We start from the raw sequence: 13,063 nt of genomic DNA on the forward strand, positions 1-13,063 counted from the left end.
TCTAGGAAATTCCCTGAACAATGACTAGATCCTGGTCTGTAAATTTTGAGGATAACAAACTGGCCTGAAAGTGCATAGAGATAAGATAAATAAAAAGGTATCTGAGATAGTAAAGAGGGAACCACACAGATTGAGCATTTATATTTCATTTTTCTCATCAAAATAAATAAATAATTGGCAAGATGAGAAGACAACAAAAACCAATTTGTTACAATGCCCCCAACCCAATGTTCCTTCTGTATTTTTGTCCTACAATGTTGAAGCCAACATCTTTGCCATATTCTGACGTCATCTGTTCATGAGAACACTGAACTTTATTACACACAGTTTTAAGTTCAAAGAGTTTGAATCACACCCCAGAGGGGGCAAATTCTCTGAGCTATTTCAAGTCATCTTTTCTTGATTAAAATAAGTTTCCCTTAGTACCCTATTTCTGACAAGCATCAATACCTTGTGGAGGGAATAAACAGTTTTTCAGCAGATGGCTTGGTTGGAGACAAGCTTTTGGACCACAAAGAGAACTGGTTGCTTAAAGGGGTTACTGGCTCTTGCTTTGCTTAGATCTTTGCCTCATTATTGCCACAGAAGTACTAGAGCTAAAAGGTGTTTAATTGCTCTGATAGGGCATCTCCCAAGGAGCAGGAGTAACTTGAGGCAGTTACTTGTTTGCTTTAACGGTATTTTTTTGCACTTGTAAATGTTTGGTTTTATTTAATCAAGCCTGCTGATTTCTTTAGTGCTTATCAGTTGGCACAGAATAAATAGGTGCTGTGATAATATTTGCTAATCACAGAGTAAGTGTGTCTTGATGCAGGAGAGTGCCAGTGCTTGAGATGTGGATTAGCACTCCCCAGTTAGATCCCGAGTCTGCAGCTTAGGGCTGGGCTGAACTGTTTGCTGTGAAGCTGTGCTGCTGGCTTGGCTGAACGTGCTGTTCTCTGTGCCCAGCATTGACGATGCACTGCAGGTGAAGATCACGGACAACGCGCTGTCCCGGGACCTGTTCCCCATGGACTACCACTGCCTGGGGGACAACGAGAACAGACCAGTCCGCTGGATGGCTCTGGAAAGCCTGGTCAACAATGAATTTTCCAGTGCTAGTGATGTGGTGAGGTTTTTTTCCCCGCCTCTTATATTTTGAAAATGTGTTTTGTTGACATTTTTCTCTTTTATCAGCTGTTGGAGAATCACTGAATCCCAGAATGGCTTGGGTTGGGAGGGACCTTAAAGCCCATCCAGTTCCACCCCCTACCATGGGCAGGGACACCTTCCACTAGCCCAGGTTGCTCCAAGCCCTGTCCAGCCTGGCCTGGAACACTTCCAGGCATGGAGCAGCCACAGCTTCTCTGGGCAACCTGTGCCAGGGCCTCACCACTCTCCCAAGGAAGAAATTCGTCCCAAAATCCCATCTGATGCTGCCCTCTGGCCATTCCCCAGTGCCCTGTCCTTCCATCCCTTCTCCATAGTCCCTCTGCAGCTGTCCTGGAGCCCCTTTAGGCACTGGAAGGTGCTGTGATGTCTCCCTGGAGCCTTCTCTTCTTTGGGTGAACCCCCCCAGCCCTCCCAGCCTGGCTCCAGCGCAGAGGGGCTCCAGCCCTTGGAGGATCTCTGTGGCGTCCTCTGGACTCACTGCAGCAACTCCACATCCTTGTGATGTTGGGGACCCCAGAGCTTGAGGCAGGGGATCATGGCACGGGATAGATAACAGTGGCCTGTTCAGAGCATTATCTCTGCACCCACTCCTGCGTCAGCTGCTCATGGCAGATGGCTCAGGGCTCAGTCAGGCCTTTTGTGCACACCCACATTGCCCCTTGCTCCCTGTTCCCTTGGCAGGAAACACAATCAAGTTCAGGGAGCTGTACTGGGACTAGTCTGCTTTTCATAGAATATTTCAAGTTGCAAGGGACCCACCGGGATCATCAGTCCAGCTCCTGGCCCTGCACAGACACCCCAACAATCCCACCCCATCCCTGGAGCATTGTCCCAGTGCTCCTGGAGCTCTGGCAGCCTCGGGGCCGTGCCCATTCCCTGGGGAGCCTGGGCAGTGCCCCAGCACCCTCTGGAAGTCAAGATGGACATCCATTGTTCACCCTGTGCTCTGTCTGCTCAGCAAAGATCTGGTCAGGCACAGCTTCCCTTCATAAATCCACACTGGCTCTTCCCAGATATCTCTGTGCTTCCTACTCATGGGAGCGAGTTCCAGGATAACAGGAGCTCCCTAACACTAGCAGGAGCTGATGTTTGACTATGTGGCCCATAGTTCCCTGGATCCCAGTTCTTCCAGAGGATGCCTTTATTCCAGTGACCAGGAACCTCCCCTGGTGGGAGGTGACCTTTCAAAGATAAGAGCACTGTTGCAGTGACCTCAGCCTGCTCCCTCGGTGTCCTTGGATGCCTCCCATCCAGGATGGTGGTCAGGTGCCAGTTTGGGAAATTTTAGAGAAGTTTTGGTTGGTTTTTTTTTCCTCTTTGGTCTCTGTACTTGTGCTGCAGCCATATAAACAACAAGGAAAAGAAGGAAGGAAGGGAAGGTTCCAGCTCTGCTCCACGTGTATTCATTGGAAAACACGTGGGGGTTTGTGTTACACCAAACTTGAAGACAGAAGAGGAAATGGAGGTTGCCTGTAAAAGCATGTTTTTAGAGTGCTAAATGAACTCAATTAAATGGTGGGGTTTTTTTATTTCTACTTTATTTTTTTTTAATCTGGAACATGAAAGCATTTGCTGTTTGTGAGGACTGGGAAATCAAAGCTTATGTAACAGTGGCAGTGAGATGTGGAATTTTATTAGGATGAGTAAATCTCAGTATTGTAACCATTTTTGAAAACTCCAATGCATTTCAGCATCTCTTCCAGCCCATTTTAACCCAGAAGTCCTTTTTTCATTGCACAGGGATAAATGCCACCCACCTTTTAACACACAGTTCTAACTGCAGACACGTGACCATCTGAGTTTCGTAGAGTTCAAAAGTGGACAGTTTTTCTGGGTGTAGAAAACACCATCTGCCCTAAGTATCAGCTTTGCATCTACCTGGACTCCTTTCACAAAAAGCTGATGTCAGATGTTTTTGTGGGTTTGGTAGGAACAAACCCGTTCCATGTAACAGGGAACGGGTGATGAAGTGTGGTACAAACAGTGTCTGCGTCTGCAGAGATGCCATGGGACGTGTTCCAGGCTTGCTTTTTGGATGACTTTCCTTCAAATGTGTTCGCTGGCTTGAAACTTTTCCAATAATGTGTTGCTCCCCTGCCAGCAGCTCTATCAGTCAGCCAGAGTGTAGGAAAACAAACCACGATTCCTGCTGAATCTTAATTCCGTGGTTTTCCTGCTGTTGGACATGAAGCTCTGCACTTCTTCGTGCTATTTTTATGCAGCTACCTCTGGAGTTAGAACAGCTGTATTCCCAGAGTGGTTTTGCTTGAATCACCCTTTATCTCATCTTCATGACCACCCCTTGTCCCTCAGCACTCTTCTCCACCACGGGTAAAAAGGGGCTTTATATCCTTCTGTGGCTGTTTGGAGCGTGGCCACATCTGCACCCCTGCCCTTCTCTGCCCTTCCCACCTGAAAACATTCCTTCCCTAAGGCTTTGCTCAAGGCAGTGGTGGGATTTCTCTTGATTAAAACAAGAATCGTGGGAGCCTTGCAGGATTCTGCCCCTTTTTAATAAACAATGATGTGTAACTTGAGCAGTGAGTCACAAGCATGCAGTGTCAGCCCCATTTCTGTTTGCTCTCCCGGGTCTCTGGATACCAGATAATAAATCATTTTCCTTGTACTCGGCTTACACGTGCATTAATTGATGGATTTTTCATCACTTTGAGCTCCTTCTGGCAAGGATTGTCAGCTGAATGTGTTGAATGCTGATCCAGCTGTCAGGTTTACTGAGATGAAATCTCTTTTTTTCCCTGAGTCCTGTTCCTGAGCATACTCTCCAAATACACAGATGATTCGGAATCAAAAAACTAAAATTTTGTTCAGTCTGCTCTTCTGAGCCTTTGAATTTCACAGACTTTTTTGAGGCATTTTTGAGACATTTTGGAGAAGTAAAATGTAAAACAGTAGATAACAGTTTTATACTAGACAATGGTGCAGCGTTCAGTTTTGTTTAGATTTAGGTGTTCTGTAATGTCTTGTTAAAAAACACATGATTTTTAGCACTGAAATCTTAGTGCACTAAGATTTTAAGTTTAGTTCAACTTCTTAGAATCACAGGTTGGTTTGGGTTGGAAGGGACCTTAAGACCATCTGGATCCTGCCCCCTGCCATGGCAGGGGCACCTTCCACTAGCCCAGGATGCTCCAAGCCCAATCCAGCCTGGCCTTGGATACTTCCCGGGATGGGGCAGCCACAGCTTCTCTGGGCAATTTAACGCCAGTTCTGTGATTCTTAATTAGCCTAATTCGAGACACATTGAATGTGGTTATATAGAGCATTTCTGTAAAGCTTTCTTACTGTGTATAGTCTTCCTTACAGCTGATTTGTGCCCTGCCTGGAGGAGCTCTGGGGGTTCAGCATGTTTCCTTAATGCCTGCCCTGTTCCTTTGCAGTGGGCCTTCGGGGTGACTCTGTGGGAGCTGATGACCCTGGGACAGACCCCGTACGTGGACATCGACCCCTTCGAGATGGCAGCTTATTTAAAGGATGGCTATCGAATAGCTCAGCCCATCAACTGCCCTGATGAACTGTGAGTGCCTCTGCTGGGGAAGGACTTTGTGTTTGGTGTGTTAAGCCAGGCTGGCCGAAGAGAGAGCTGGGCTTGCCTTTCCCTGCCTGTTTGTTCTGCCTGTCAGACAAACCCTGGGGTAAACATTCCTCATGGAGCACTGCCTCCAGCTCTGGGGATGTGGAACTGATGGAGCGAGTCCAGAGGAGGCCATGGAGATACTCTGACAGCTGGAGCCCCTCTGCTCTGGAGACAGTCTGGGAATGTTCAGCCTGGACCAGAGGAGGCTCCAGAGAGACCTTAGAGCCCCTTCCAGTGCCTAAACAGGCTCCAAGAGAGCTGGGAAGGGACTTGGGACAAGGGATGGAGTGACAGGACAAGAGGGAACAGCTTCCCACTGCCAGAGGGCAGTGTTAGATGGGATATTGGGAAGGAATTCCTGCCTGTGAGGGTGGTGAGGCCCTGGCACAGGGTGCCCAGAGAAGCTGTGGCTGCCCCATCCCTGGAAGTGTCCAAGGCCAGGTTGGAGGGGGGCTTGGAGCACAGTGGGCTAGTGGAAGGGGCTGGAATGGGATGATCTTCAAGATCCCTTCCCACCCAAACCATTCCATGCTTTTACGGCAGTTGAGCAATTTCCAGTGACCTGTGTACTGCTCCTTCCTGGATTGCCATGGGTCATATCCTAAATCAACCCAGCACCTCTGGTCACAGCCCCTTTGCTTGTCATTCCTGGTGTCCATCCTTGGGAGGAGCTGTTCAGCATTGTGAACCATAAGATCCAGGGCTCCTTGTCGATCTCTGGTTGCTCAGCCAGTTTTCCAGTGGCAAATGCTGTTTTGCCTTTCAGGCTGGGGCTGTGGTTGCCTGGCTGACGTTCCCCTGTGCTCTGTGTGCCTCTGTGTTGCAGGTTTGCTGTGATGGCCTGCTGTTGGGCCCTAGATCCTGAGGAGAGACCCAAGTTTCAGCAGCTGGTGCAATGTCTCACTGAATTTCACGCAGCGTTGGGAGCCTACGTCTGAAACAGCAGCAGAAGGTGGAATTCCCTGCTTGGGAGAAGCCATGGCATCCATCTGCAGCTCCATGCATCCCTCGGACTCGCACACGTGATGTGTATAAAGCAACACTACAGGGAGAAAGCACTTCTTCCAAAACACTGTGCCTTAGAATGCCTTAGTAGTCTCAAGTTTTTTTGTAAGACCTCTTGGTGTTGAATATTTTCTAGATATCACTTTTGCTAAGTTAAATTGAGACCTTTTGGTTTGCCATCAGGATTTGTAAAGTGTAGAGATAGTGAACTGAAACACGAGATTTGGATGGACTTTGCACTCTGACAACAGACACGTGATTTTTTTCAGAAGGGTTTATGGAACTGGTAGAAAAGTGAGGAGAGGGGAAATGAAAAGCCACACTGCAGAAAATTTTCCCTGCGTTTAAAAAAAAAAAAGTTGAAACTGAATCTTTCTGACCAGCTCTAGTGTTTGTACTTGTATGTATCTGGAATAGCTTTTTAGTATCAACTTCTTCTATTTTGAGACAACAGCACATTATGGTTGGATCCACACATCTTACCTTTTAACCTGTTCACAAATGTTCTTGGAAAAGCTGGTCTTCAGGATACAACATCTCCTTTCTAAAGTGATGATGTAAAAGTGATCCCAGTTTACCTCATACAGAGAGTGGGGAAGGTGGGGTAAGAATGGTGCCCCTCCTTTCACATCAAAGGATTTTTGAGATGGTTTTATGTGCTAACTAAAGGCCTTCAGAGAAGCGCCAGAGCAGCCCCTCCTGGGTGGGAGTCTGTCACCTCAGGCTTCTGCAGTTTCTCTTGTTCAAAAAGGTACTGGTTGTTTTTTATGGGCTTTTATGGCCTGAAATGGGCTTAAATATATAAATATATATTTGTAAAGACACCTGCAGAGTAAAGAATGTTTTTCTATTACACCTCATGTGAAAGCTTGGTCCCTCACCTTGCCCTTTGTGTGGATTGTGCACGTTGGTGGTGGTTAGGTTGGAGTTGGCAGGAAGGGAAGATGGATTACCTGCCTCCCTGTGGAACTGCTCCCTGAGACTTCAGGTGTTATCCTGCTGCCTTCCTTAACCCAAAGGTCCATTCCACCCTGGGTTGTTTTAAGTTGAACGTTGCCTAAGAGGACTGAGCCTGTTTTTTCAGCAAAATATGTGATAGATTCAGGCTTTTTCTATGTGTAACAAAGTTACTTGTAGGATAGCTCCCAGTTCTCCTGGTGAACTGGAGGCTGCATCCTCTGCCTGGTGGCACCACGAGGCGGGTTGTGCTTCAGAACAATGTGGGGCATGAAGAGTTGCCTTTTGTCTCTCACCATTTGCAGCCGAACACCCGCTGCCTCGAGTGTTTGTGCAACTGCAGGGGTGGGACATTGCCCTGACAGGCTCCGGAGCCATCGGAGCATTTCGGGAGACTGCTGTGCAAGTACGAGCAGCTGGATTTGGCTGGGTCATGCAGATGTGCAGCTTCTGTTCTTTCTGCAGTTGCTGAAGAAAATTAATCCTCTCTAATTAGAGTCACGTGAGGTAGAGCCTTGTGTGGTCTGTGTCCCTCAAAACGCCAGAGCTTTCCTGTCTGTACTCCAGGGTTTGGTACCTGTGGCCAGTGACCCAAGCCTTGCTTTCTCCTGGAAGGAAGTTTTCCTGCTGGCTCAAGTTTGGGCATGTTGTGATGGGCTGTGCTTGCCTGACAGAATTGGAACTGGTTTTGTTTGGTTGAGTTTGGAGTGGCTGAGTGTGGGGACAGCAGCAGGGCTTTGGGTGTGTGGTCTCTCCATTCTGACCTGGAGAACTGGTACCAGTGGCAGGACTTGACGGTGACGTGGGTGTTGAAGTCAGCAGTGGCAGTTCCTGACATCCAGGTCGGTGTTGCAGCGGGATCTGTGGAGATCACAGCTCTAAAAGTGAGGTTGGAGAACAGCCCAGGGTGAAAATGATCCACCTGTTCTATGTGCCCAGGGCAGAGTTGCATGCACACAGGATGTGTTTTGTGCAAGCTCTGCTCACACCCCAGGGGTGTCACAGGTGACATCTGACCACTGTGGGCTGCACGTGGCTCAGGGATGTGCTGCACCTGGACCTGCTCCACTCAGAGCTGTGGGAGCGGGAAGTGCATCAGCTTTCCCTTCCCCAGGCTGCTGCTCCCCTGCTTTCATCCACAGAGACTGGGAAGTGGTTCAGTGTGGGTCAGGGTACAGATACAACTCTTAATTTTGGAAATTTGCTTTCATTTAATCAGGCTTCACCTACAGGGATGAGGCTGCCACCTGCTCCACCCAGGGCAGTGGTGGAGTCCCCATCCCTGGAAGTGTTCAGGAAACAAGTGGATGTAGCACTTCATGGTACTGTTTGTTGGGCATGGTGAGCTGTGGTCAAGGGTTGGACTCAGTGATCTTGGAGGTCTTTTCCTACCCTAATGATACAATGATTCTACCATAGGCATTCTGCTGATAGCAGAGCTACCTTGAGTAGATTCCTTGCAGGGATTTGTTGTACCTGAGACTGCAAATAACTTTCCTGCTGGGATTTTGCTGCATGTGCTGTATCTTAGCTCCATGGGCTTTTGGGGAAACTCTTGAGGAGCAGGTCACTTGGGTAGAAGACTGGAAAGACAGACTTCTGGAAGGAGAACATTGTCAGTAACTTCTGGTCTTAAAGAGCATGGAAAAGTCTCAGTGTGACCCTGGATGGAGCGTGGCTGGGAGGTGAGGCAAGGAGATGAAGAACAGAAAGCTGTGGTTACAGGAAAGAAGAAATGAGGAAGATTATGGCTCCCAGGTTTTCTTTCTTGGGAGAGTAATGCCAGAAGTAAAGACGAGGCAAGAAGGAGTAAAAGGCAAGAGGTGTTGAGCATTAAGTCGGTGGCTTAGGTGGGAAGCCAGCTGAAGGACAGAGTGGGATGGGATTCCCTTTGAGGACAGAGGGCAGAGTTCTTGGGTGGACTCATATGGAGGAGTCACTCTGGAGTGAAGGATCAAACCGTGGAGAGGGGAGAAGGCTGAGAACAGACAGGGCTTCGGAAGTGATGGTTTGAGAGCTGCAGAGGTGTTCAGGGAGATGAAGGGCACCTGGAACCAGCGCTCAGAGAATGGCTGCACTGTGGTTTTTCCATGTAACTCAAGACACCTTGGAGGATCAAAACACTTTCCTTGTTCAGCCTCAAGTCCTTTGTTTCCCATGGTAGCTGTGTCCAGATTTGCAGCCAAGGGCGAGGCTGACATGGCAAAAGAAGGTGGGAATGAAGAAGTGACCTTGTTTTATTTAATTATTTTCTTCCCTAGAGTTTGACTCTTGGAATCAGCTCCCCAGAGTGTTCAACAACCTTTGTGCTGGGATCTGAGAAGGCTTCCTGCTATTTTGTCTGGGAGGACACATGTTGTGTGCTCTAAACTACAGTGTGGAAAGGTCAGCTGGTGCTCATCAGAGGCAAATGGAAATACTGCCATAACAGCGGAATTCCTGTCAGGGCATTGAGTTGAAACATTTTTGTGGTAGCTGATGGATGGGAATCATTTTGAAGAGAAGGAAGATTAATAACAATAAGGAGGAAAAGTCACCAATCCAAGTGCTGGTGTTAAAACCCTCACCCGGCACATGAAGGGCGCCCATGCAATCCCACTGGGAAGCAGCGCCCTTGGAGTATTTTGTACCTCACATCAGATATTTTTTCAGCACAACACATGTGCAAATGACCCATGGATTTTGTGTGCTCGAGGCTGTGGTAACTCAGCTTGAGAAACCCCTGTCAGGTGAATTCCTGCTGGTGCCAGTGGATTGTCACAGGATGCTGTTTGAGCTCAGCACAGGAATTTCAGTGAGGAGCCATGGGAAGAAATCAAAGAAATGTGTTTAAAATAAGCAAAAGGGCTCTGATAACTGGTGTGAGGGATTCGGTATCTCCACAGAGTTCCTGATAAGGAGCCAGCCTGGCAGCTGGAATCTGCAGAGCTGCTGCTGGGGGAGTGAGGCACTTAATGCCCTGGCACATCCAGGTTATTCCAACCAGATAAGGACATTCCTGCAGCCATCCGTGGGCTCCACGCAGTGATGCTCCTGGTAATTGCTGCTTCCTCACGGGTGAGGATGTGGAGAACCTATCTTTGGGAGTGGCTTGCAAATATCAGATGGAAGTGGCATTGCAGAGAGGGAGCATTTTGGGGTGGAGGGAATGTGCTTTATTCCTGGTGGCTCAACCCCGTTCCTGTGCCTGTCCTGACCTCAGGCTGGGTCTTGCTTGGAGCAACATCTTAGTGCTGCTGAGAAGGGACTTGTATTGCTGTGCAGCAGCTCTGAGCAGGAGGCAAGGTTTGGCTGGAGGATTTGGCAGAGGGGAGGAGTGTTTTGGGTCAGTTTTTGGCCTGATTTGGAGCTGAGTGTTGGCTCAGGACTCAGCAGAGCTTGGCGTGTTCTCACATGACTGAACTTGATGTCCTGCTGCCGGACATGGTGGCTTTGCAGAAACTTCCAATGAAAACATTCTTCAACTAAGAAATCAAGAATTAGACAAATTTAAACAAAATAACATCCCGAAGTGTGTTTTTGAGTCATCTGCCAGCTCCTGTGCATTCCTAGGGTGGGAGAGGCTGGATCATCAACCTGTCTCGTCCTCTCCCTCCTTTCTGCTCTCAGCCCCTTCTGCAGCTCCGGCTGGCTCATCCATACTCTCAGCTTCCACCTGGGTTTCTTAAACAGGATCACTTAGTTTATTCCAGCTCTTTCTTTGCTTGGGAAGTTTTATCTCAGGCTCTTCAATTGTGTTTCAATCCCATAGCTTTGGACCTGGCGAGCTGGGTTATGTCTGGGAGAAACCCTTCAGGATCCAAGAGCTCTTGCCTTGCCTTGCATCCATGTGGAGCCAAAATACAGAGCAAGCAACGAGAAGCCCTGGCACTGGCTGGGCTGCAAGGAGTCCCTCAGCCCAAGCTGTTTGGCTCCTGGGATCAGACTGGAACCAGCTGGTAAGAGAAGGATCTGTGTGGTTCTGCTCACATCAGCCTGGAGATGACATGATGTCTGGGACCTGTCCTGATGTGGGAGAGACTCGGAGCAGAGGCTGGCACTTGAGGCTTGCTCTTGGAGCTGTCCAACACCTTCAAAAGAGGCGTTTTCACTGTTGGAATGGGTTTGAAATTCCAGTTCTGTGCAGGTCCCAGGCTTGGCTGCCCTGTAAAAGCCAGTTGCTCTAAGGGTGGAAGTCAGGGGAGGTGGCTCCAATATATTTGTGAAACCTCTGGAACAGACTTGGAGAAGGCTGGAAGCTGAAGCTGTGAGTGCTGAGTGCATTTCAGCTGCAAAGCCAGTCGGAATCTCCTCTGGACGTGCCTGAGATGCGATAGCCTGCGCAGGATGCAAATCAAGTGCTGCAGCCAACATATAAAAGATGCTTTCAAGCTCACGTGGTCCTGAGACTGCTCAGCCCAGGCCCTCTGTGTCCCACCTCATTCCAGGCAGCCTTGGGTCAGCACTGCTGCGAGCACACCTCGGTTTCTAAAGCCCCTTGCCCACAGAGAATCCAGCTGTTCTCGGTCTTTCCAAATGGAGCAGAGCTGGTGGGACTTGTAAATAAAGCTGCCTCCAAGCCTTGTCTCTGAGCCAGGAGAAACTCAGGGGTGGATACACCTCCCCTGTGGAGTCAGGCTGAGGAGGTTGGGGCTTCAGCGTGGAGAAGACAAGGTTGTGTGGAGATCTTAGAACAGCCTTCCAGGATCTGAGAGCACTACAGGGAAGCCAGGGAGGGACTCTTCATCAGAAACTGGAGTGACGGGACAAGAGGGAATTGATTCAAACTGAGAGTAGGTTTAGATGGGATATTGGGAAGAAATTCCTCCTTGTGAGGGAGGTGAGGCCCTGGCACAGAGTGCCCAGAGAAGCTGTGGTTGCTCCATCCCTGGCAGTGTCCAAGGCCAGGCTGGACAGGGCTTGGAGCACCCTGGGCTAGTGGAAGGTGTCCCTGCCCACAGCAGGGGGTGGCACAGGATGGGCTTTAAGGTCACATCCAACCCTTGACATTTTGGGATTCCATGTAGGAAAAGTGCCATGCTGGGGGTGATTCATGCTCTACAAGGAAAAATAAATGCATTGTCTGCCTGTGGTGATGCAGATGGGACAGAGGTTGGGAACAGCTCTCTGGGAAGTGCTGAAACAAAGTGAATAATAGGGTTTGATGGAAAAGGCTTGAAGGAATAGGGAAGTGGAGTGACATGCAGACATGTCGAAGTCTTAGGAGATGGGGAGACAGGAAGCTGCTGTGGAAAGAGGATATTGATACCATGGGCATGACGAAAGGAGGACCTGAGCAGGGACATGGTCAAATACCAGGGGAGAACAGCTATGTTGGCCTGACAGGAGGCTTCAGGCTCTGTGCTGGGTAAATGTCATGTTTGAAGTATCTCTTTTTATGCATAAACAGTGTTTCATGGAGCAGCTGGACAGGATACCCCTTGGAAAGAATCCAGGCTTGGTCCTGGCTGATGCACAGCACCAGGTGTGGAATTAGGGGAGAGCTGCTCTGTACCAGTGACCAAACCGGGGTTGGATCTGCAGTCCTGCTGAGCAGGGAAAGAAAAAGAGCAAAGGGGGTGAAAAACAGGGGGGGAAAAAAAAAAACCAAACCAATGAAAAACAAAAACACACACAAAAATCCCACAGCTAAACTAATATTTAACCTTTAAAGAAATGGTGGCTGAGGCTGCCTTGCTGAAGGATTTATAGGAGCATAAGGAATGGTGGAAATGCAAGGCCAGGGGAGGTTTAGATTGGATATTAGGGAAAATTCACCAAGAACAGACTACCCAGGGTAGTAGTGGAATTCCTGTCCCTGGAGGGGTTTAGAAGCTGTGTGGATGTGGCACTTGGGGACATGGTTAGAGGTGGCCTTGGCAGTGCTGGGCTGGGGTTGGACTCGATGATCCCAGAGGGTCTTTCCATCCTGCTAGTTGTCAGTTAGCAGGAAATAGCACAGGGGAAATTAGACATGGGGAGAGGGAGTTGCTGGCAGCATCTCTGGGCTTCGTGGGAGTGGGAAACCTGTGCTGCATCTCCAAGGGGCCCTTCCAGAGGGTGCTGTTGCAGATTAACTACCAAATTTTACTTCTGAAGCAGAGGAGTGGTTTATTGCAGGACTGAGGAGACAATTGGCCTTGAACTCTTACAAAACCATGAAGGGATGGTGAAAACCCACTGAAAAGTTTGCTGGCTTGATCCTCTCTCCAGCAGGATGGTGCTGGCAGCTGAGTTGTGGGCCCAGCTGGTCTACAAATGCCCTTTGTAGCCTGGCTGATGGCAGCAACTGGGGTGGGAATCAGGGCCATCTCCATAGAAAAGGTGTTTTCTGTGCCAGTGTTCAGCAGAAATCCCGGCTGTTGCTCTTGGAAG

At 48.9% G+C, this 13,063-nt stretch overlaps 1 protein-coding gene across 1 annotated transcript in view; it reads left to right on the forward strand.

Moving 5' to 3' along the window:
• The window catches only part of RYK (receptor like tyrosine kinase), a gene marked incomplete at its 5' end in the record, with an annotated part of 55,755 nt that extends 49,179 nt beyond the window's left edge, over positions 1 to 6,576 (forward strand). The window contains 3 exons of the mRNA XM_082287692.1: positions 949 to 1,108; positions 4,551 to 4,687; positions 5,574 to 6,576. Coding sequence (XP_082143818.1) covers positions 949 to 1,108; positions 4,551 to 4,687; positions 5,574 to 5,685 — 409 coding nt within the window. The 3' untranslated portion in view covers positions 5,686 to 6,576. The remainder of the gene's footprint in view (positions 1 to 948; positions 1,109 to 4,550; positions 4,688 to 5,573) is intronic.
• Between the last annotated feature and the right edge of the window lie 6,487 nt (positions 6,577 to 13,063).

Source organism: Coloeus monedula (assembly GCF_965178545.1).
Source record: "Coloeus monedula genome assembly, chromosome: 10".
Classification (NCBI taxonomy): domain Eukaryota; kingdom Metazoa; phylum Chordata; class Aves; order Passeriformes; family Corvidae; genus Coloeus; species Coloeus monedula.